Below are 24,411 nucleotides of genomic sequence, written 5' to 3'. Positions count from 1 at the left end.
TCTGCTGACTTTGGGCCTTTTGATCCTCTTTTTCTAGTTATGATAGGTGTAGTTTAAGATTACTTATTTGAGGTTTTTTTTGTTCATTGAGGTAGGCCTGTATTGCTATAAATTTCCCTCTTAGCACCACTTTTGCTGCATCCCATACCACTTTTGCTGCATCCCATAAGAGTTGGTATGTTGTGTTTTCATTTTCATTTGTCTCCAGGTAATTTTTGATTTCTCCTTTGACTTCTTTGTTGATTCAATGGTTGTTCAGTAGCATGTTGTTTAGTCTCCACGTATTTGTGACTTTCCTGGCTTCTTTCTTGTAGTTGATTTCTAGTTTCAGAGCATTATGGTTGGAAAACATGCTTGGTATGATTTCAGTCTTCTTAAATTTATTGAGGCTTGCCTTGTGTCCCAGCATATGGTCTATCTTTGAGAATGTTCCTTGTGCACTTGTGTATTCTGCTGTTTTTGGGTGGAATGTTTTTTATATATATATATATAAAGTTCATCTGGTTTAGTGTTTCATTTAAGACCACTGTTTCCTTGTTGACTTGCTGTCTGGGTGATCTATCCATTGGTGTAAGTGCGATGTTGAGGTCCCCTACTATTGTTTTGTTGCTGTCAATTTCTCCTTTTAGGTCTGCTACTAGTTGCTTTATATGCTTTGGTGCTTCTGTGTTATTTGAATATGTATTCATAAGTGTTATTCTTTCTTGGTGGAAAGTCCCTTTTATCATTATATACTGCTCCTCTTTGTCTCTCATTATCTATTTTATTTTGAAGTCTGCTTCCTCTGATATAAGTATGGCAACACCTGCTTTCCTTTGGTTGCCATTTGCTTGGAGTATCATCTTCCATCCCTTCACTCTGACCCTATTTGTCTTTAGAGGTGAGGTGTGTTTCATGGAAGCAGCATATTGTTGAGTCTTGCTTTTTAATCCATCCAGCCACTTTGTGTCTTTTGATTGGAGAATTCAGTACATTTACATTTAGAGTGAGTATTGCTATATTAGGGCTTCATACTCCCATTTTATCTCTTCTTTCCCATTGTTGTTCTGTCTGTCCCTCTGGAATACCTATAATCCTGTGTTACTTTTCCTAATTGAGTTGGATATTTCTCAAAGAATTTCTTCCTTTTTTTTTAAATCTTAGTTCTCTCTCCTCCTCCACCTGAAGCATTTCTAGATTTCTATCTTCTAATTCACTAATTCTGTCCTCTATGAAGTCTGCTCTATTTTTTATGGTTTCTACATTATTTTTTATCTCCTTAATTGTGTTCTTCATATTCAGAATTTCTGTATAGTTTTTTTAAAGGGTTTGAATCTCTTTGGTGAAGTATTTCTTCTGTTTATTAATTTTATTTCTGAGCTCATTGAACTGTCTTCTGTGTTTCCTTTTAACTCATTGAATTTCTTTATGACAACTATTTTGAATTCTCTGTCATTCAGATTGTAATCTTCTGCGACTTCAGGTTTGGTTTCCGGACAGTTGTCATTTTCCTTCTGCTCTGCAGTGTTACTGTACTTCTTCATGGTGTTTGATGAAGTGATCCTCTGTTGGTGCATTTATGGTGTATCAGGTCACAGATTCCACCTGCCACCACTAGGAAGGGTGGAAGGGTGGTCAGGAGCTGTGTTTTCTGATCCCATCCCATCTTCTGGTAGTTGTGCGAGTCAGGCCACTCTGGGTTCACATGGGCTGGCCGCAGCCAGTTGGCGGGTTGCGCTTTTGCTGATGAGAGCCACTAGGCTCAACAGGCTCACCTAGCTGAGCTGCTGTCCTAGGCAGGAGGGGTGCTTTCATGCGGGCTGCTGCTGTGCTTGTGGGCAGTTCCAGGCCAAGCTGTGGCACTTGGTGGGTGGGGCACCTTCTTGCAGGCTGAGCCTCTGCCACCAGGTGGGGAGAGGTCACACAGGCAGGGCCATCTTAGTGGGTGGGTGCTCCCCTGGGCCAGGCTACCACTCCCAAAGCATTTGCGTGCGGGTTGGGCTGCCCCCGTCTCTACTCACAGTCACACTGGCTGCTGTGTGAGGATCTGTGACGTGGAACACTGCCTCTGGGGAGACAGAGACATCCACTCACCTAGTTCTGCTGGTTCCTGGGAATCTAGTCCACCACATTCAGGTATATAGCTACCTGGATCCCTTAGGCATCCTGTTGTGTTATGTAGGGAATCCTCTGTTGGTTAATGAATGTCTGTTTAGTTGTAACTTAGAGAGGAGAGACAAAGGAAACAACTGACTTCACCATGATGCTGGCGTCACTGGTAAGTGCTGCTTTGATCCCCAAGGCAGGTCCAGTGGCTGGGGCTGCAGGGAGAGCCAAGGAGCTGAGAGGTTCCCTGAGACCTCAGTGGGGAGCCCACTGGTGTGCAGGCTGGGCCGGCCTGGGCTCCTCTCAGTGCCCACCCTGACCCCCAGCCCCAGCTCCCTTACCCCTTTGACCCTTGGCTGCACTGGCACTGTCAGACCCATGTGCTTCGAGACCATCTCCACCCCTCTAAGTCCCACCCTGCACCGGTCCTGAGTCCTTTCCTGGGCACTCTACCCTTTTCATAGAATGGGCTGCCTGTGAGGACTCCTGGGATCTGGTGGAGCAGATGTTCGGGTCCTTTGTGAACACTGGCCTGTGTTGGGCACCTGCTGTGTGCGTCACTCTCTGCCCTGGGCCAGTGAGGGGAGGGGGGAGACAGAATCAGAACCAGGGAGGAAGACATGGGCAGCGTCGAAGTGCTGGGGGCTTCAGTGGAGGGAAGCATGGTCCCTTGGTGGGTCTGAGGCAGGGGAGCCCATGAGTGGGGTCCTGAACATGAGACTGGGCTGGGGTGCTGGAGGGAGGCATGCGCACCCGCATCCCAGCGGTGTGCACAAAGGTCTGGAGGTGGGAAGTTATGGGGCTTCTGAGTAGCTGGGAGGTTCAGATTCTCGTGGATGCAAATGCCTGGAACCCAACTCAGAGTGGGTGAAGCACCAAAGAGAGGTGACGCCATTTAGGACTGATGGGTCCCAGGATTTGAGAGACAGAGCCACTGTTCGGGACCTGAGAGAGAAGCCAAGTACAGCAGAGTAAGCAGGAATAGCCAGGCTGCAGGGGAGGGGTGTGGTGGTGCCAGTGCATGGAGAGCGCTCTCCCATATCTGACTCCCAGGAGAGGCAGGGAGTGGGCTGGCTGCTCCATGGGCTCGGGGAAGGAGTGGTTTTGTGGGTGCATGTGGTTCACGTTAGGGAGAGAGAGATCTGAGTGGGTTTGAGGTGGAAGAAAGCAAGTCTGTGGGTAGGGACTCTGGCAGGTAGCAGAGAGAGAGGCGGCAGGAGCTGGGCATGGGCCTCAGGTAGAGGAGCAGCCCTGGGGGAGAGGAAACCCACCGCCTCCCCCACAGCAAGGGCTCAGGGCCCAAACCACGAGAAGCTGTGGGGAAGCTCATGGAGGGCATCCGGGGTCCTCTCTGGAGAGTGAAGGTGGGGCCATCTTCCCTGAGGGAGGGTGTCAGGAGTGGGAGTGGGACTTGGGGGAGGGGAAAGATATGAAACACTGGGGGCGGGGTTGATGTGCACCTGGGAAGACAGCTCGGAGTCAGCTGAGGGCCCTAGATCTGCCTGCTCCCAAGCAGCCCACAGCATCTTGATTGGAGCTGGGCCCAGCCTGAGATTGGCCATTCCCCAATGTGCCCACTGCCTATGAGTTGAGGAGGGGTATGGCAGAGGGCCGCGGTGGGCCCTGGCATGTCAGGTGAGTCCAGAAGGGACCAATGGAGCCTGAGGAGAGGGTTGATTCTGGAGGGTCTGCCCAGAACGTGGGGCCTAGGCTTTCTGAGCCCTTTCGGCTAGGGGGCAGGCAGAGGATGACACAGTCCACAGAGGAGCTTGCTCTGGGCGCTAGAGGAGCCAGACAGCACAGGGGCTAGAAAGCCCCCAGGGGTGATGGCAGCGGAAGTGAGAACCGGCAAGAGGTGGAGGGAGCTCTTAGGGGTTGAGAGGGGTATTTTAAGAGGAGGAGGAATTGCTGAGGGTGCTAGGAGCCTGTCGTCCCTCTGTGAGCAGAGCTGGGAGTAGGGGGTGACTTGGGCTAGAGGGGCCACATCAGGGAGAGCTCGCTCAGGCAAGAGCACAGCCTGGCTGAGCTGGGTCCTGGGCCAGAGAATGGGAGGGCTGAGAGTTTCAGCATATTTGGAGGTGCTGTTGACAAACTGGAAATCTTCCAGAATGTTCAGAGAGGAGGGGAGGGTGTTTGTGCTGGGCTGGGCAGGGCCTGGTTTGGCCTCCACTGGCCCTGGGAGTCAGGCTTCCTCACCTCCTGGGCTGGACTGGGCAGGACTGCACCCTGGCTCTCAGCTCTCACCCCATGGTAGCATCTCCTCTGCCTGCAGAGAGAAGCCAGCCTTCAGGGGCCATGCTTTCCTGAGCCTTGGTGTGCCAGCTCAGCTCTGTCACGTCGGAAGCCTGGACCTAAGCCCCACCCCCTCCTGTGTCCCAGTCCCAGCCTGTGCTTCAGGGTTAACAGTGGCTGACAGGCTACATCCCCGTGGCAGGCTGGGGACCACTGGTCTTCTGCCTGCTTGGACAGCCCTCAGGGCCACTGCCCCAGCTTTGGTCTTTTCCTTTCGGACACGTGAAGTCCAGGAGCCTAGCACTCTAATTAAGTAGCTTTGCTTCTTCTTTACCACCGATTCAGAGGAGGGAGAGGCTTGGGGGCACCTCAGGGGTCTGTGGCAGGGAGAATGGGAGCGAGGGGGAGGCATCAGCTGGATGACCTTTTCCAAACTAGCCTTACCTGTTGGAGAATGTGTGCCCTCCTGAGGGACCCCTTGGGTGCTTTGCAGTCGTGCCAAGCACGTTGTGTGTGCTGGAATCACAGGTGAACCTCCCTGGATGCTCCCCACTCCCACCATGGACGGTCAAGGCAGGGCCCTTGGTGAGGTCCCCTGAGGTCTGCGTGCCTGAGACAGGCGTGAGCCCATTGAAAGCCAGGCCATACTCTTGGGACCAGCAAACCAGCATCCCCCCTCATGCTCACCAGATGGGGGACATGGAACGCCTTTCCGTTTCAATGACACAGAGCAGAAACACCATGACAGGGCCACTTGACTGTGTCTGCTCCACTCCGGGCAGGTCTGCACAGTGCAGAATTGTGCCAGGACAGCGTGGGGCTACTTTTCCATCATCAGCCTCTCACTCCACCTCAACTCCCTTTTCTGATTCTCTTCAGAAATGAGATACGTGATGGTCTTAGCAGACTTCAGAATGTAGTGCCTACAGGAGCCACAAACATGCATGAGGGATTTAAGAAGGTACAGATTGCTGGGGCCCTGAGAATGTTTTCTGCTTTATCAAGTTCTTAGAGTACTGTTCACTCACCTTGCTGTCCTCCCTCAACATTCCTTCATTCCTTTGCAGGCAAATGAGCAGATTCAGCAAGCAAACTCTGGAGGTAAGCTGCCTGCTGGCTTCGTCATGGGCAGGTCCGGAGACAGAGCCAGGCCTGGGCCTCAGCGAGGTCTGTGCAGACCCACCTCAGCTACTCCCTAGCGCTGACTCTTGGGGCAAGTTGCCTGCCCTCTCTGAGCTGCAGGTTCCTCCGCTGTGCAGTGAGGATACAAACCACCCCCAGTGATGTTTGTCAGACCTCCAAGGGATCATGTGTGCACGTCCTGGGTTCCTAGTAAACAGGAGGTCTCGACCTACAGTTGGGCTGCATGAGAACGAAGAAAACAGCCCGGCGACCTAGAGCAGACAGGCTTCAGCTTTCAGAAAAAGAGCTTGCTTTTCTCTTTGCTGACCTCACTTTTGTCTCACTCCCCTTTCTGGCTCTGACTCCTTTTGCCATAAGCTTCTTCCCTTGGTTGACTGTCGTCCTGGGGCTGTGTCTCCGACAGTGGAAGAGGCTGTGCTAGGCCCAGAACCGTCCTCATCTAGACTGTAGGGTCACAGCTCTTGTCAGTAGAGATGCGTGGGCCTGGTGGGAAAGGCTTAGAGCCGCTCAAGCACCTCTGACCCCGCATTCGGAAGCCCTGGGCCTGCAGATGCCAGCAGGAGCTCGGGCAGGCGCTGCCCAGAGCCGGAGCAGGAGCCGGCCTTCCTCTGAGCCTGCGGGGCCTGGTACAGTCGGGGGCGCCTGCTCCTCCCTTTGCTCACCCGAGAGCCTTACGCTTGTCCAGTGAAACAGCTGCAGTCGCCTTTCAGCGGAAAGTTTGTACCATCCAGTCGTGGGGATAGTTCAGCAGGAAGGGCCCTGAGCTGGGCTCGGTGTCCTCATCTGGAAAGTGGGTCCTGGGCTGAGCTCCCTTCTCCCTCCAGCAGTGGGCTGCAGAGCCCTCCAGGCGCTCTGGACGGCAGGTGCTCAGGTCTGGGTGCCCTCTCCCCGGGAGGAGGAGGTGTGGGGAGCAGTGCTGTGGCGCTGGCAGCTTGCAGCGGGTCCCTCTGGGTACCTTTACTGACCAGGCCACTCCCTGCTTCTTCTGCAGGAGACAAGGTTCCCACCGTGATTATCGCTCTGACCGATGGAGCACTGCTGCCAAGTTCATTTGTTGAGGCTAAGGCCGAAGTGAGTCCAGGTCATCGTTACCAGTGTTTTGCTCCACATATTTGGTGATTTATATTCAACGCTTTCTTTCTCTTAGGCTGCAAATGCTCAGAAAATGGGGGCGACTATTTACTGCGTGGGTGTAAAAGACTATAAGAAAGACCAGGTAATTCAGTACAAGTAACCAGGTGCCATCTCTGAGCCTAGTTGGGGAAAGCTTCCAAACGTGACTTTCCCAGGGCCACCCAGAGGATGGTCCACCCAGAGGATGGCTAAGTGGAGAACAGACAGCCACTGCAGAAATGAATTACAAGTCTTGTGTAAACCACACCAGAGGTGCAGGTGGAAAAGCTTCCACTCCCTTAGGGTGGGCTGATGGCAGACGCCAGGGGCTGGCCTTGGAGTCTAACAGGGCATGAGGCGAGAGACTGTCCCATGGGATGGGGACCTGCTGTGTCCTCAACCCCTGGCTTTGGGCACAAGGCACCTCCTCTCCCTTCAAGCTACTGGAAATTGCAGACAGCCCGGACCACGTATTTGGAGTGGACACCGGATTCAAGGGTCTGAGAAACATTGTTGATTCAGTGAGTGGGGGCTGGATGTGAGTAGGGAGTGGGCTGGCTTCTCACCACACCCCCCGCCATTCACTGTCCCTGATCCTGCCCCGTGTCTCCCTGTTCCAGCTCACATCAAAGTGCTGTATGGAAGTTAGAGCTGTGGAGCCTTCCAGTTCCTGTGCAGGGGGTAAGAGCCGGAGTCACTGTTGTAAAGACAGGGGTGTGTGTGTGTGTGTTGTGAGTGTGTGCTGGTGTGTGGTGGGTGTGGCGTGTTTCAGTATGTGCTATGTATGAATGTGTAGTGTATGTGTATGTGTTTTATGTGTGTGAGTGGTCTGAGTGTGTATGGTATGTATGTGACGTAGGTGAGTGGCGTGTGTGTGTTGTGTGTGTGTGTGAGCTGAGTGTACATGGAGTGTAGGGTTATAGTGTGCTTTGGGTATACACATGTGTGTATGTTTGTGTTGAGTGTTTTTGCCAGGGGTTGTGATGTGGATATGTGTGTGTTATTACTTTTTTTTCCACTTGTATTGAGATATAATTGACATACAGCTCTGTGTAAGTTTAAAGTATACCACATAATGACTTGACATAAATACATTGCAAAATGATTACCACAATAAGTTTAGTGTAATTACTTTTTTAAATCTTGAAACCAAAAGTATACTTAAAAAATAGGAAAAAATATATTTAAAACCCCTCAACAAAACACTACAAATGGCATCTAACAAGACATACAAAGGACAATACATCAAGCCCAATTAGGGATCACCCCAGAAATGCAAGTCTGATTCCGTATTTGAAATGTCTGGATAATTTATCAAATCAGCAAAATAGAGAAGAAAAACAACATGATTGTCCCAATGGATGAGAAAAAGAACTGGACACAGCTCAGCATCCAGCGTCCTACAAGGAGCATAGCCTGACAAAAGGCATCCGCACAGATAGGCACAGCCAACCTCACACCCAGCGGTCAGGCGGGGAACGCCTCTCCCTGAGACCTGGAACTTGACAAGACGCCCTCTCTCTCCAGAGGGGTCCCTGCACCAGTGCGGGGAGGGCATCCTGTGCAGGTGCTCGGCTGAGAGGAGCCTCTGTCTGTCATGAGCTCTGTGTGTGCAGGCTTGTGCATCCACGTCACTGGGATTTGTCCAGCTGAGGTGGATGGATGGGCACGCTTCTTCCACTGGTGACAGCACCCAGCCAGATCCAGCTGGGTCCAGTCCGAGGCAGCCGGGTCTGGCCTCTGTGCTCTTCAGGCTGTAGTGCAGTAGGCTGTGGGGTCAGACAGAGCAGTGGTCATCTCTGAGCTCTGCTGCCCATGGGCGTGCAGTCTGGGGCAGATGGCCAAATATCTGCAAGCTCCGCTTCTGTCTCCAAGAAGTAGAAATAACACTGCCCACTAGCAGATCCGTTGTGAGAGGTAAGGCCAGTGGATTTTACAGTGAGTGGCCCAGGATCTAGAAGCTGGGAGGTCCTAACCAACAGTAGCCAGTACTAAGATTTCCATCATTGATCATTGACTGTTCCCCCTGACCCCATGCTGAGCGCAGGTTGGGGAGGGAAGTGGTTCAAGGACATCCAGGATGAGTCTCCAGCTGAGCCAGCTGTTGGTGGCGGGTGTCTGAGTCCTCCTGTGTTCTGAACCTGTGAGCTGCAGTGTGAGGTGTGGAGGCAGGTTAGAGACCCCCACACACGTAGGGTCTGTTCCTGCTTCTCCTGGTTTAAAGCACCCAGCTGTGCGGCAGCCTGACAGCGTCATTTCTCTGATTATGTCCCCTGGACACACACACAGGCTGCGGCATCTGAGCAGCACATCAAACCGCAGGAGAGGATGCGAGTCGTCATTCCTCCCCAGTGGCAGCCGAGCCGAGGTGACAGGTGCCCGCTGCACACCCTCTGCCAGCGTGGCAGCAGTCCCCGCTCTGACCTTTTAAACAGTTGCTGTCTTGTCAGAAGATGCCACACAGTGTGACAGTCCCTTGGAGGGAAAGCACAAGCAGGGACCTGGACCCCAAATGCAGGACAAGGAGCCGTTTCATCAGGCTGTCATTCTGAATAGATCAGGGGCCGGGGGAAGCAGGCAGTGGGGGAGCACGACGCCCATGTCCTCTCCAGTCTCTCAGGCTCACTCAGGGCGAGGCTGAGGCCTCTGCTGGCCTCCTAGCCTCTAGGCCTGCACGCCAGCCCGTCCTCTGCACTGGGTCCGAGGGTGCTGAGAAGACCACTTCCCTAACCCCGGGCTGGCTGGGGAGTCGGAGGCCCCTTAGCTGGACAGCGGCACCCTCCAAGGGCCAGCCTTGCTCTGGGCCCCACCTGCTGCAGAGGTGCCGTGGGAGGGAGGGGACTCGGCTTCCTGCAGGCCCTTCCTCAGCTTTACAGGGTCCAGCCCACCCATCCTTTGAGACCTTACACTCAGGGCGCCTCACCCTCAGGGCCTTTCCTGGTCCACTGGCTCCTCTGGCTTCCCAAAGCCCTTGGTCTGTCCCTCTCGTTGGTCACTTGTCACCCATGTGTACCATGACTTCTGCTGGGCTGTGTCCACAGTTTTATTTTTCTCATTTAGTTCTTTGATTTTCTTCCATCCTTTTATCGTGGAAATTTCCAAACCCACAGCAAAGTGAAAACGGTTTACAGTGAACACCCCTGTATCCACTACCTGGATTTTGCAATTATTTGACCATGTTCTGTTTATCCCTTCTCTGTCTTGCTCTCTCTCCTTTTCTATGCATCAATCCATCTTATTTTTGGCTGCATTTCAAAGTAAGTTGTTACAATCATCAAGCTATCTCACCCCCAAACCATTCACAGTGCGTATCTGTACCTAGGGAACAACATTTGTTAACACTTCTCTTTTGGAAATGTAGAAGTCATGTGTGTCATTTTGTTTTTTTCGGTTTTTGGGGGTTTTTTTAATTCCTTTTTTTTTTAATTGAGGTAACATTGGTTTATAACACTATTTAAATTTCAGGTGTACATCATTGTATTTTGATTTCTGTGTAGGTTTCATCATGTTCACCACCTGAAGACTAATTACTGTCCATCAGCATACACATGTGCCCAGTCATCCCTTTCGCCCTCCTCCCTCCCCGATTCCCCTCTGGTAACCACCAATCTAATCTCTCTATCTATGTGTTTGTTTTTTGTTGTTGTTGTTTTATCTTCTGTTTATGAGTGAGATCATGCAGTAATTGACTTTCTCCGTCTGACTTATTTCACTTAGCATCATACCCTCCAGGTCCGTCCATGTTGTCACAAATGTCAAGATTTCATCTTTTGTTATGGCTGAGTAGTATTCCATTGTGTATGTATACCACATCTTGTTTATCCATTCATCCCTTGATGGGCACTTAGGTTGTTTCAAAGTCTTGGCTAGTGTGAATACTCCTGCAATGAACGTAAGGCTGTATATATCATTAGGCATTCGTGTTTTCATAATCTTTGGATAAATACTCAGCAGTAGAGTAGCTGGATTGTATGGTAGTTCTATTCTTTGAGGAAAAAAAAATTTTTGAGGAAAAAAAAGTGGTTTTCCATAGTGGCTGCACCAGTGTGCACTTCCACCAGCAGTATATGAGCGTTCCCTTTTCTCCACATCATCTCCTACACTTGTTATTTCTTGTCTTGTTAATTATAGCCATTCAAAGGCAAGAGGTGGTATCTCGTTGTAGTTTTGACTTGCATTTCCCTGATAATTAGTGATGTTGAACATCTTTTCATGTGCCTGTCAGCCATCTGTATATCTTCTTTGGAAAAATGTCTGTTCAGATATTTTGCCCATTTTTTAATTGGCGTGTTAGTTTCTTTTTTGTTGAGATGTATGAGTTCTTTATCTATTTTGGATATTAACCCCTCATCCGAAATACGGTTTGCAAGTATCTTCTCCCAGTTATTCGGTTGTCTTTTTGTTTTGTTGACGGTTTCCTTTGCTGTGCAGAAGCTTTTTAGTTTGATGTAGTCTCATCATTATTATTATTTTTTCTCTCATTATTTTTTCTATTGTTTCTCTTGCCTGGTCAGACATGGTATTTGAAAATATGCTGCTAAAACTGATGTCGAAGAGCATACTGCCTATGTTTCCTTGTAGAAGTTGCATTGTTTCAGGTCTTACATTCAATCCATTTTGAGTTACTTTTTTTGTATGGTGTAAGATAATAGTCTACTTTCATTCTTTTGCATGTGGCTGTCCAGTTTTTCCAACACCTTTTATTGGAGAGACTTTCCTTTCTCCGTTGTATGTTCTTGACTCCCTTGTTAAAAATTACCTGTCCATAGATATGTGGGTTTATTTCCGGGCTCTTAAATGTATTCCGTGGATCTGTGTGTCTGTTTTTCTGCCAGTACCATGCTGTTTTGATTACTGTAGCTTTGTAGTATATTTTGAAATCAGGGAGTGTGATACCTCCAACTTTGTCCTTTTTCTCAGGATTGCTTTGGCTATTCGGTTTCTTTTGTTGTTCCATCTAAATTTTAGGATTCTTTGTTCTATTTCAGTGAAAAATGTCCTTGCAACTTTGATATGGATTGCACTGAATCTGTAGATTGCTTTAGGAGGTTGGACATTTTAACTATGTTAATTCTTCCAATCCATGAGCACAGAATATCTTTATTTCTTTGTGTCATCTTTGATTTCTTTCATTTCATAATTTTCACTGTACAGGCCCTTCACCTCTTTCATTAAATTTATTCCTAGGTATTTTATTCTTTTTGTTGCAATTGTACATTTGATTGTATTCTTAATTTCTCTTTCTACTACTTCATTGTTAGTGTATAGAAATGCAACTGATTATTGTATTTTGATTTGGTATCCTGCAGCTTGACTGTATTCATTTATTAGTTCTAAAAGATTTTTGGTGGATTCTTTGGGACTTTCTCTATATAAAATCATGTCATCTGCATATAGTGACAGTTTCACTTCTTCCTTTCTGATTTGGATCGCTTTTATTTCTTTTTCTTGCCTGATTGCTCTGGCTAGGACTTCCAGTACTATGTTAAATAAGAATGGTGAAAGTGGGCATCTCGTTCCTGTTTTATAGAGATAGCTTTCAGTTTTTCTCCATTGAGTATGATATCACCTGTGGGTTTGTCATATATGACCTTTATTATGTTGAGATACTTTCCTTCTATACCCATTTTATTCAGAGTTTTTATCATAAATGGATGCTGTGTCTTGTCAAATATTTTCTCTGCATCTATTGATATGATCATGTGATTTTTATTCTTCATTTGTTAATGTAGTGTATCACGTTGATTGATTTGTGGATGTTGAACCATCTCTGCATCCCTGGAGTAGATCCCACTTGATCATGGTGTATGATCTTTTTAATGTGTTGCTGTATTCGATTTGCTATTACTTTGTTGAGGATTTTTACAACAATGTTCAACAGTAATATTGGCCTGTAATTTTCTTTTTTGTGCTGTCTTTGTCTGGTTTTTTATCAGGGTAATGTAGGCCTCATAGAATGAGTTTGGAAGCTTCCCCTCCTCTTCAGTTTTTTGGAAGAGTTTGAGAAGGATAGGTATTAAGTCTTCTTTGAATGTTTGGTAGCATTCTCCAGGGAAACCATCTGGTCCTGGATTTTGATTTTTGGGAGGTTTTTGATTACTGTTTCAATCACCTTACTTGTGATTGGTCTATTCAGATTCTCTATTTCTTCTTGATTTAGTTTGGGAAGGTTGTATGAGTCTCAGAATTTATCCATTCTTCTAGATTATCCAATTTGTTGGTGTATAGCTTTTCATAGTATTCCGGCATAGTCTTTTGTATTTCTGAAGTGTCCATTTAATTTCTCCTCTTTCATTTCTGATTTTATTTATTTGAACCTTCTCTCTTTTTCTTTTGGTGAGTCTAACTAAAGATTTGTCAATTTGTCTGTCTTTTCAAAGAACAAGCTCTTAGTTGCATTGATTTTTTGTTTTTTTATTTTTTCAGTCTCTCATTTATTTTCCCTGTGATTTTTATTATTTCCTTCCTTCTACTGCTTTTGGGCTTTGTTTCTTCTTCTTTTTCCAGTTCCCTTAGGTGCAATGTTAGATTGTTTATTTGAGATTTTTCTTGTTTGTTGAGGTAGGCCTGTATTGCTATAAACTTCCTTCTTAGAACCACTTTTGATGTATCCCATAAATTTTGGCATGCCGTGTTTTCATTTTCATTTGTCTCCAGGTATTTTTTTATTTCTCCTTTGATTTCTTTATTGGCCCAATCGTTGTTCAGTAGCATTTTCTTTAATCTCCACATATTTGTGGCTTTTCCAGTTTTCTCCCTATGGTTGATATCTAGTTTCATGCCATTGTCATCAGAAAAGATTCTTGGTATTATTTCAGTCTTCTTTAATTTATTGAGACTTTTTTTGTGGCCTAATATGGGATTTATCCTGGAGAATGTTCCATGTGCATTCAAAAAGAATGTATTCTGCAGTTTTGGGATGGAATTCTAATAAGTGCTTCTGTTCTAATGTGTGATTCAAGGCCAATATTTCCCTTACTGGTCTTCTGTTTAGATGAGCTGTCCCTTAATGTAAGTGGAGTGTTAAAGTCCCCTACTATTATTGTGTTGCTGTCTATTTTTCCTTTTATGTCTGTTAATAATTGCTTTATGTATTTAGGTGCTCCTATGTTGGGTGCATAGATATTTACAAGTGTTATACCCTCTGTTGCATTGTTCCCTTTATCGGTATGTAGTCCCCTTCTTTCTCTGTTATTACAGTTTTTGTTTTAAAGTCTGTTTTGTCTGATATAAGTATTGCTACCCAGGTTTCTTTTCATTGCCATTTGCGTGCAGTATCTTTTTCCATCCCTTCACTTTCGGTTTGTGAGTATCTTTAGGACTGAAGCATGTCTCTTGTATGCAGCATATATAGGGGTCTTGTTTTTTCGTCCAGTCGGCCACCTATTGCCTTTTGATTGGAGCATTTAGTACATGGCATTTAAAATAGCTATTGATAAGAATGCACTTATTGCCATTTTGTTACTTTATTCCTGGGTGTTTCATTAGTTCTTCTCTGTTCCTTTCTTCTCTTGCTCTCTTCCCTTGTGGTTTGATGGCTTTCTTAGTATTATGTTTGGGTTCCTTTCTCCTAATTTTTTGTGTATTTATTATAGGTTTCTTGTTTGTGATTATCTTGAGGTTCATATGTAATAACCAACATATATAGCAATCTATATTAAGTTGATGGTCTCTTAAGTTTGACTTCTTGCTAAAAGCTCTACTCTTTTACTCCCCACCTCCCACATTTTATGTTTTTGATATCATATTTAATCTCTTTTTTGTGCATATGTATCCATTAACCTCTTATCATAGAAATAGATAATTTTAGTACTTTTGTATTTTGACCTTCATATTAGCTTCATAGGTGGCTGATCTGCTACCTTTACTGTATATGTGCCTTTACCAGTGATTTTATTGTTTGGTGGGGTTTGTTGGTAATTTTCTTATTCCTATTTGCAGTCTTTTCTTTTCCACTAAAATAAGTCCCGTTAGCATTTCTTGTAAGGCTGGTTTATTGGCGATACGTTCCTTTAGTTTTTCCTTGTCTGGAACACTCTTTATCTTTCCTTCCATTCTGAGTGATAACCTTGTCGGGTAGAGTGTTCTTGGCTGTAGAATTTTTCCTTTCAGCACTTTGAATATATCGTGCCACTCCCTTCTAGCCTGTAAGGTTTCTGCTGAGAAGTCAGCTGATAGCCTTATGGAGTTTCCTTTGTGTATAACTTGTTGCCTTTCTCTTGCAGCTTTTAGGATTCTCTGATTATCTTTAATTCTGGACATTTTAATTATTATGTGTCTTGCTGTAGGCCTCTTTGGTTTTACCTTGTTTGGTGCTCTCTGTACTTCCTGTACCTGGATGTCTGTTTTCTTCCTTAGATTAGGAAAGTGTTCAGCTAGTATTTCTTCAGATAGGTTCTCTGTCCCTCTGTCTCTCTCTTCTCCTTCTGGGACACCTATAATATGGATATTAGTGCACTTGATGTTGTCCCAGAGGTCCCTTAGGCTGTCCTCCTTCTTTTTAATTCTTTTTTATTTTGCAGTTCAGCTTGGGTGATTTCCTCTAGTCTTTCATGCAGCTCGCTGATCTGTTCTTCTGTATCATCTACTCTGCTATTGAGTCCCTCTAGTGAATTTTTCATTTCCATCATTGTATTCTTCATTTCTGATTGGTTCTTTTTTATATTTTCCCATTCTTTGTTGACATTTTCACTGAATTCATCCATTCTTCTCTCAAGATCAGTAAGCATCTGTATGACGATTAGTTTATACTACTCTTTATCAGGTAGATTGTTTATCTCTGTTTTGTTTGGTTCTTTTTCTGAGGATTTGTCCTGTTTCCTTATTTGGAATATATTCTTTTGTCTCCTGATTTTGCATCTTTCTCTGTGCTTGTATCTATGTATTAGGTGGGTCAGCTACGTCTCCTGATCTTGCAGAGGTGGCCTTATGTAAGAGATGCCTTACGAGGCCCAGCAGTGTGCTTCCCTGTCATCACCAGTTCCAGATCTTCCAGAACTGACCTCTGCGTGGGCTGTGTGTGTCCTTCTGTTGTGGCAGGGTTGCTCTTGCTGCAGGTGCAAGGGGAGGCTAGACTGTCCTGGCCAGCTGGTTGTAATGGTCAGCTGTGTTACTGCTGCTGTGGTCCTTTCAGTCACTTTATCAGGCATGGGGAGTCCTAGTACAGTTGGCTATGAGGTCTAATAGCACCTACCTGCTCCAGTTTTTCTGTTAAGTAGTAGGCCCCCAGTGTGTCGTGTTGCTAGGCTCAGGGGCTCACAATTGCTACAGGCCTGTGGCCTGCTATGTTTTTCTCAGCTCTCTAAGTAGTGCAGCTGGGTGGGGCTGGCCCCAGGCATGTCAGCACACAGTTGTTTCAGGCGTTGGAAGGTGGGGCTGATCCTCTATGGGGCTGTTTAAGAAGCACAAGTCTGCTGCAGCTGACAAAGTCTCACTGCCCACAGGCCCACACACCCTGTCAATGCAGTCCTGCCCCGTGCACATGCCCTGCCCACTGAAGCAGGCCCACTAACCCCACTGCAGAGGACCCACACACTCCGCCAACACACACCCTGCCCCTCGTGTCCGCCCTGCACCGCAGAGTTGGACCCACTTGCCCGGCTGCAGAGGTCCCACACACTCCGCCTATGTGGGCTCACAGGTTGCCCAAGGGCTCATTGTTGGGTGGGGCCAGTCCATATGGTAGGCTGCCTGCCCTGGGTGAGCTGGATTAAATCGGTGCTCTAGTGGGTGGGGCAGATGACTGTGCTAACAGACCAGGGGAAGGACTCCAATGGCATCTGCCAGCATCTGTTTGAGCGTGCCTGTACTAGGTCACAATAATGGCTGCCGCCAATGTCTCAGTCCCTGGGGAGATGGTCCCACCCTGGGGAGGTGTTGTCTCTGGCCGAGATGTGCCCAGAGCCTATCAAGTGAGTTTCATTTCACCAAAGGACTGTACACCTTTCTTTCTGGTGATTTTAGATTGCTTTCCGAAACAGATGAATTTGTGCATGGGCCCTTTAAGAGCAGACTTTTCTTTCACTTATATTCAATAGCTTTTCTGGGGGTTTTCCCCATTGTTGTTCATAGCCAGCAAAGCCAGATATTATGACACACGTCTAAGTTGTGCAGAGTCCAAAAGATGCTTATTTTGGCAAAGCTCTCCTGCTCAGATCCCCCACTCCTCCAGGGAAGGCTGCATACCTTAAGATTGTTCCCAGCTGTGAAGTGCCATGGCTGGATGTAGCTGTTTCCTGTCGAGAAAGGAATTTATGCCTCTTCCACCTCAATCAGCACTGTCCCTTCTTGTGAGGGTTCTTTTTGTCCAGTTTTCAGTTGTCTCCGGTGTAATTGTTCCAAGGGTAGTTGTAAATTTCTTGTTTCTGTGGGTGGAGGTGAGTTCAGAGTACTCCAGTGCTGCCGTCTTCCCAGCCAAGTGTATCATTTGATGAGTTCTGATAAATGCACACAGTGCCCTTGTAACCCCAAATGCCACAAAGACACAGACCATTCCTCTTGGCCCCAGAAATTCCTGTCAGATCCCGTCTCTGGCATTCCTTGCCGCCACGCCCTGGAGTCAGCTTCTCCTCTGATGTTTTCCTCCATAGACTAGTTTGCTGCTTTAAAACGTCTCCCCAGTGGACTCCCGTGGTAGGAACACCGTGTCTGGCCTGGTGTACTAGGCACAGTGGTTTGGAGATTCGTTGCTCCGCTGTGTTTGCTGGGTAAACGCAGGGCTTCTCACCCCAGGAGGTAGGCTGGAGGTGGCACCTGGTCATTCTGTTTCCTGTGAACGACTGGCCCAGAGTGAGTCTCTGCAAAGAAGCCCAACAGACGGGGCATGTCCGTGATGGCATTTAGTAGGACCCAGTGCAGAGGAGGGCTGTCCTCTGAGGTCCAGTGTCAGGTCCTGCACTGTGGCTGGGACACCATCTGTGTGGAGTGGGCGGGGCAGGCTGTGTGATGTGGGAGGACCTGCAGGGGAGGCAGGACCCCCTGTGCAGCACAGGGACATTCTGCAACCAGCCTGGCTGGCCGCTGTCCCTCCACTATGATAATCTTCCCTCCTGTCCTATCCTAGTGTCTCCCAGAGATAACTGCCATAAATAGTTGATCATATATACGTACTACCTGTCTAAACGTACCTTACAAGGGTATTTTTACGTTAAAAGGATCATGCATAATACATAACATTTTCCAACTATCTACACAGTATTCTGTCACATGAGTGGACCAGGTTTGTTTCATGAGTCTCCGGGGTCGATATTCAGATTGTTCCTAATCAGTGGACAGCACAAGCCACACTGCTGTGAACATCCCCACGCTTACCTCCCTGCAGGCCTGGGTCCAGAGTTCCGGGGATCGAGACCAGGAGTAGCATTGCTGCATTAAGGGGACCCTTGTTAAAGGTGCTCAGTAGTGTCGAATGTCTCTCAAGAGGTTGTCCCCAGGTGTCCCCAGGGCAGGACACTTCCATCTGTGTGGCCTCTGGGTCTCACGGCAAGTCCCTGCCCCTCCTCACTGCTCAGCTTCCCCCCTGCCTCTGGGGAGCTGCCCGCCTTCCCAGCTCCTCTGTCTGGAGCCACCAGAGCCTGGGGTGGAACTTTTCTTCCAGAAACAAAGCTCTCCTTTCCGGAAGGATTGGTCTCCCTTCCAGGATCCAGCCCCTTCCAGGGGCTGCCTGACCTTCTGCCGCCTGAGACCTGGTGGGCAGTGGGACTGGACGTGGGCAGTACAGCTCCCTGCAAGCCCTTTTTAGTCCTTCCTGTGGCTGGATTTTCTTGCTGTGGTTGTTACTGTTGGAGGAGTTGGCGTGAGGGGAGCAGGAAAGCAGAAGGAGCAGCTCTCTAGACAAAGCAAAATGCTTTAGCTCCAAGTCTCTTCTGCCCAAACATCTGAAAGCATGCCCCTGCCTTCCACTTATGGAGACTTTCCAGAGCTAACCAGACCCTCTGTGAGAGCCACAGGCCCTAGAGACCGTGGGGGCCCTGCTGCAGAGGTGAAGAGGAACTTGAGGGCAGCAGGGGACACAGGTAGGAAGGAAGGGCATGCAGGCAGAGGGGCAGCCTGCATTTTACATGTGGGCTCCCGTTGTCTTGAAACACTTGAAAACCTAACAAAACTTGTCCACAGGGCAGCTTTGGCCCACAGCCCAAGAGTCTGTTCTCTTCAAGGCTGAGAATGTGCAGACTTTGTCTTTATAAGCTAGGTGCAGCAGGAAGACCTGAAGCAGGAGGAATGGGGACTGCCAGGTCCAAGGTCACGCTGGCATTCCTGAGGAATTGCCCTCGAGTCGCTGGACCTTGGGCAAATCAAGCATCTTGATTGGAATTAGCCAGGCCTGGGCCAGGAGGCAGCGGTGGGGGCTAATGACCTTGGGCTTGCAGCAGGAAGACCTGCGTGTTATCTCGGCTAACTCCCCAGGCCCAGGCCGGCTAGCTGCCCTCTCTCTATCCCCTGGTGTGTGCTTCAGGGGCGGGGATGTGCCAGGGCAGCCCCAGCAGCCTGGGTGCCTAGCTTAGGCGTGAGACAGGGCTGTCTTCAGCTTGTGTAGTCTAGGCTCCTCTCCCATTTGTGTGAAGGAGGGCCTGGGAGAGAGCACCACCTGCACCCCTTACAGAGCACCTCAGGATGTCAGGGCATGAAGCTGGGTGCCGTTAATGGGCTCAATGGGTCAGGATAGGTGGTGAAGTGCCCCCGGGTACTCAAGGCCCAGCCCAGCCACCTCTGAATGAACCCTTAGCAACAACAGGTGGGGATCTCACCTGTGGGGATCACGGCTGAAAGGCTGGGAAGCCTGTGGGGATCACCACCCACGGCTGGTTCAGACACAGCTACTTCGTTATAGGAGCCTCCTGGGAATTCCACTACGGAGGTGGCCTGCCATACTTGTGAGATCAGAGGGAGGACAGCACTCAGCCCCTCCTCACACAGATATCTGGATGTTGCCCTTGCAGAAAACTATGAATTGAAGATTTCTGGAAAAGGCTTTAATAATGCAAAGAACAAGGATGATGTTATTTGTAGATTCAAGTTCAGCGACACCGAATTATTTGGTAAGTAGTCCCCTTAAGCCTCCACGTGACAAATTTCCCACGCCAGGCTGCATTCCCCTCAGCCAGCCAAGCCTTCAAGGTTCTTGCTGACCATTCTCTGTGGACGCTGTGGGGATAGAAGCGGCATGGACAAGCAGAGGAGGGACCTACCTGAGAAGCCTGGCCACCTCCCCTTCATCTGCAAGCCAGGAAGTCGTCAGCCCCCAGCACCACAAGAGGACTTGGAGCGGGGCTTTCCCCCTGCCAGGGCTGGGTATGGGGTGCAGGGTCGGCCCTCACAGCTTCATGCCCCTCCCTTTCCTCAGCTCTCAGTCCCCCTGAGACCCAAGGACCCAAATGCCATAGGTCTGCTTCCACAGGTGGGAAGTGGAGGCAGCCCCAGGGCCCTGAGGCCATGCCGGGTGCACTGGTAGCTTCCCCAGGAGGTTGTGTCCACCTTGGATTGAGAGACAATGCCAACTGCTGGCCTGGGTCCTGGAATCCTGCCTCAGGCACATGTCACCTGTGTGTCCCTGACCCAATGAGTGTTCTCTTCTCAGCCTCTGCTTTCCCTGCTGCCAAGTGGGGCCACTGTGGTGGTTGCACTATCTCAGCTCTAGCACATATGTAAATCTAGTTTTTGGAAATACAGAGGCATTGGGTGAACCCCCATGATGGCTGGGCAGCCTGAGGAAGCCCAGAGTTGGGGCAGGCAGATGTTATACCTCAGCGCTGAGGTGGGTGTGACCTTCCCCACAGAGGGCATGGGGAACAGTTGGACTATCTGCCTCCTCCTCAATCTCCCGGTTGGCCCCTGGATGTCTTCATTTGATCTGATCATCTATGTTCAGTGACTTCTTCCAGGGCCATCTGGTAAACCCGGAGCAACTCCCCTGCCCCAGCACACTTCTAGGCCGTCTCTCCTTTCCATGGGTGCCTAGAATGGGGCAGAGCACTGTCACTGCCACATTTCCCCACTGCAGCGTTGTGTAGGCAGCCTCAGGGATTGTGTCCCTGTCTGTACTTTCTGAGGAGAGGCTTAGGGACTGAGTAACTCCCTTATACAGAGAGCTAATGTGTACTGAGCACTGACTACCTCAGGTACGTGCTAAGGGCCTCACCTAACACTATCCCCACTCATTCTCAGAAGAGACCTATTGTTACCCCTTTGTGTGGATCTGGAACCAGAGGCAGGGAGGATTAAAGGGTTTGCCCCAGGCCACAAGCTGGTGCAGGAAGAGCTGCAAAGTAGCCACAGGGGATCGCATTGCCCAGTCTAGCGTCAGCCTTGCGAGAAGACGGTTCTTGAGGAAGGTTAGACACCACGTGTACCCCAGGAAGTGCGTTCAGATGCTTCCTCTGTGGCCTCTGGCTGTCCTGCTCTCCCGAGATCACAGTGTTTCTGTCTGAGGTGGACCAGGGCCAGGCTCTCACAAGGGAGATGCTGTCCCACAGTCCTCGGCCCCTCTGCCGACGGCCACTCTGCCCCCGGTCAGAGGCCAGCCAGAAGAGGCCAATCTGGGCTGTTTATTGCCAGAAGCTCTGATGCCCTCATAAGGATTGATTTGGTTGTTTTTAATTACGTTTTCTTCTGCTTAAAACATCTGTGAACGTGTTTTAGAAAATAGAAGCATAAAGAAGAAAATATTTATATCACTGTTTGTATATGTTTTATATTATGTCTTTAGTGTGTGTTTTTATATTTTTAAGAAATCTTTAAACTAAGGCAACTGTAGTATTGGGTTTAATCAGCTAATATTGGTTTGAAAACTCCTCTCCAGCCCCCATGCTTTGCTGGGCCCTTGCTGTGCCGGGTGCCTGCCATCACCGCCTTCTCCCTGCTCTGGCCTGTGAACACCCTACTGGAAAGGCATTGCATTTCTTTCAGATTTTTTTCCCACTTAATCCCAAGCATCCCACCCCTCAGACCCAAGTCCTTTCCCCTAACGGTACTTGGCCATTAGTTTTCATTATCAGCACCAAACAAGGAGTAACACAGTTCAGAAGTTCATAGCTAATCTGACAACAGAGTTAGAGCCAAAGAGCTGCTTACGAGGAAATGACCATTCCGTAGAGAATACCCCTGACCCACGGTTCAGGGCTACAAAAAGAGTTTGGACTCAGGACTGAGAAGGCTCCACAGCTGCAAGTTATGGAAGTCTGTTTAGCCTGGTGAGTACCAACTCCACACACAAAGAAACCAGAAAACAAGAACAAAGAAAGCCCCTGTTCCCTCCTCAGGCTCCCCTGTCTCGGTAGGTGGCACCACATCCACCCAGTTGCTCTGGTCAAAAACCTGCATGTCATGTTGACTCCTCTTTGCTTTCATCCCCACATCGAGTCCACCAGCAAGCCCTGTTGGGGCTCCAGACAGAGGTCTCTTCCGAGAATTAGTTGGGATAGTGTATGTAAGGCACTTAGCACAGTACCTGATGCAGTTGGATGTTGCCTGTCTAAAACACATCCGGCTCTAGCCAGCCCTCGACGGATTCGTTGTACCTAGAATAAACCCAAACCCCTTCCCAGGGCCCACGAGGCCTGCCCACCTCTCCTCACTCACTTCTGTCCTCCTCAGCAAGCTCAGGTCGTCACGCCTCAGGGCCTTGGCACATGCCATCCCACAGCCCAGAACATTCTTCCCTCGCATCTCTCCCTGGCTTTCCCCTCATCTAGTTTCAGCTCCAGGAACGCCTCCTCAGAGAGACCTTATTTTTAATGGAAATTTTCAATAATATACAAAAGGAGCAAAAACTGTGTAATGATCTTGAAGCAGCCTTCACCTACTTTCAATAATTATCAACCCTGACCAATCTGGTTTTGTTGATACCCTAGCCATCGATTATTTTGAAGTAAATCCCAGACAAGCAGCATTTCATATGTAAATATTTCAGTTTCTCTGAAAGAGAAATTGTCTCTGACAGGCAGGACAGGTCACCCATTCCTAAGCAGCTGTCCTTTCCCCTCCATTCTCTGTTCCTTCCCTTGTCTAGTGATGTCACAGTACTTATCACTCTCTGGCATTCATTTTGTTCACTGTTTGTTATTTCGTTGTCTGTCTCCCTTTCCAGTCCCTCAAGTGTGAGGCCCTTGAGAGCAGGGACTCTGCCTGCCTTGTTTCCCTTAAACCTCAGAGCATGGCCTGGTGCCTGGTGCCTGGTAGGAGCGCAGTGGTATCTTTGGATAGAAGAAGACAGAGAGAAGAGGAGCTGGCGTCTGCCCAAGCGTTAGCTCTGCTTGCCAAGGGCAGGGAGGAGGGGAGAGGTGGATGGACGGATGTGTCCACTGACGTTCTCATGTGATTTTCTTTTAGATGAAAAACCCACCTCTGTGGAAGATACCACAATAATGTGCCCAGGAGTAAAGATAGAGAAGCCAGACCAGTAAGTGCCCAGCTCAGAGACCAGGTGGACAATTTTTACCACCATGAAGTGTCTGTAATGTGTGATGCTACCTCTGCTGGGACAGCAGATGGCTGACTCCCAGAAGGCTCAGGGCATCCAGCATACCTGCCCCTGGTGGTCGTCCCCCAAGGTGCTCAGGGATCTGTTGTGGCCCAGGATCTGCTGAGGAGGGCAGGATGCGGGAGATGGTGTCCCCCAGGGAGGGTTCCTATGCTCCAGGCAACTTTCAGAGGTAAGCCAACATACTCTCTAAATACAGAAGAGTCAGGATAGTGACACCAAGCAGCCATCGTTGCTCACTTAGCCCATGGCCACAGGCATCAGACCCCATGCAGGGCTCCTCACTGCCTGGTCAGCCTTCACTGCACAGATTGACGTCGTAGAGCTTCAGGTGAACTCTCCTTACCCATGCTGTCTGCTCTCTGGTGGTCAAAATGCCTGGTGTTCAAAGTCGTTACAATAAGACCTGGAGGCTACAGTTTGAGTCAAGTACAAGAACTGTGTTTGTCTGGGTTGGTCGTCACTGTCTGCCCTTTCTGTGCTTTAGGGAAGTCTTCATTGAAGTTAGCCTGAGCAATGGCATCAGTTTCATCAACAATGACGTTAGCATCACCAGCAAGGACTGTGTGAGTGCCAGGGTGGGGCTGCAACCTCTCTGCGGGGCTGGAGGGAGAGACACCCTGGGGATCAGGAGGGGAGAACAACACTTCAGGCAGGCCAAGCAAGTAGCTGGTGCAGACAGGCACCTCGGGCAGCATCTCAGTCAGCCGGGACCTTAAGGCCTTCCTCGGGGAGCTGTCCCCCAGCTCAGGCTTGGGAAGTGCCCTGGGAGTGCTTCTATAGGAGCACCAGGGGTGCAGCCAGCTGGCCAGGCCTTGCAGAACCTCTGCTCTCTGTGAACCAAGTGTCATTGAAGGCACCTGGAGGGGACCAGTTAGAACTCTAAGCCAACCCCAGAAACAGTTCCGAGTCTCTGCCCACGCTGTCTCCCACGCTGCCACCTCCCTGACTCGGGTCTAGCGGTGGGGACGTCAGGGCTCCATCCTGGATTCCAGCCGGAGTGAGTGGGAGAGGCTGGAGGGTGTATGCTAGAAGCCAGAGTCCAGGACCTCTGGGGTTCCCAGGCCCTCCAAATCAGGGTCCCTGGCACAGGGGATCTGGAGGGTGGGCTCAGCTGTGGCCCTGCACAGCCAGGGTGTGTTTACACTGCACTGGTGCTCAAGCTATTGGTACAGCTCTGAACCCACTCATGACTGTCACAGCCCCCGCGCTCAAGCCTGCTTGGGGACACCTGCTGTCATTTTGCAGATGTCTTCAGCCTCCCTTCTGCCTGTCCTCCTCTCTCCTGCTCCTCAGCTGTCCCTCAGCGCTAACTCCCTCTGACCTCTGCAGGAAGTGTCTCCTCTGTGGGTGGGGAAGCT

At 49.0% G+C, this 24,411-nt stretch overlaps 1 protein-coding gene across 1 annotated transcript in view; it reads left to right on the top strand.

Annotated features, from left to right (window-relative positions):
- ANTXRL (ANTXR like) overlaps positions 1–24,411 on the top strand; it is a 48,988-nt gene that overhangs the window by 11,284 nt on the left and 13,293 nt on the right. The window contains exons 4-12 of the mRNA XM_014789037.2: positions 5,197–5,278; positions 5,385–5,418; positions 6,452–6,531; positions 6,608–6,676; positions 7,014–7,094; positions 7,194–7,254; positions 19,512–19,610; positions 22,900–22,969; positions 23,538–23,628. Of these exons, the coding sequence (XP_014644523.2) occupies positions 5,197–5,278; positions 5,385–5,418; positions 6,452–6,531; positions 6,608–6,676; positions 7,014–7,094; positions 7,194–7,254; positions 19,512–19,610; positions 22,900–22,969; positions 23,538–23,628 (667 nt within the window). The remainder of the gene's footprint in view (positions 1–5,196; positions 5,279–5,384; positions 5,419–6,451; positions 6,532–6,607; positions 6,677–7,013; positions 7,095–7,193; positions 7,255–19,511; positions 19,611–22,899; positions 22,970–23,537; positions 23,629–24,411) is intronic.

Source organism: Ceratotherium simum, chromosome 6, assembly GCF_057802395.1.
Source record: "Ceratotherium simum simum isolate JZ-2026a chromosome 6, ASM5780239v1, whole genome shotgun sequence".
NCBI lineage: Eukaryota > Metazoa > Chordata > Mammalia > Perissodactyla > Rhinocerotidae > Ceratotherium > Ceratotherium simum.
Note: the sequence above shows the minus strand (reverse complement) of the source record. Positions and strands in the feature narration are given on the sequence as shown.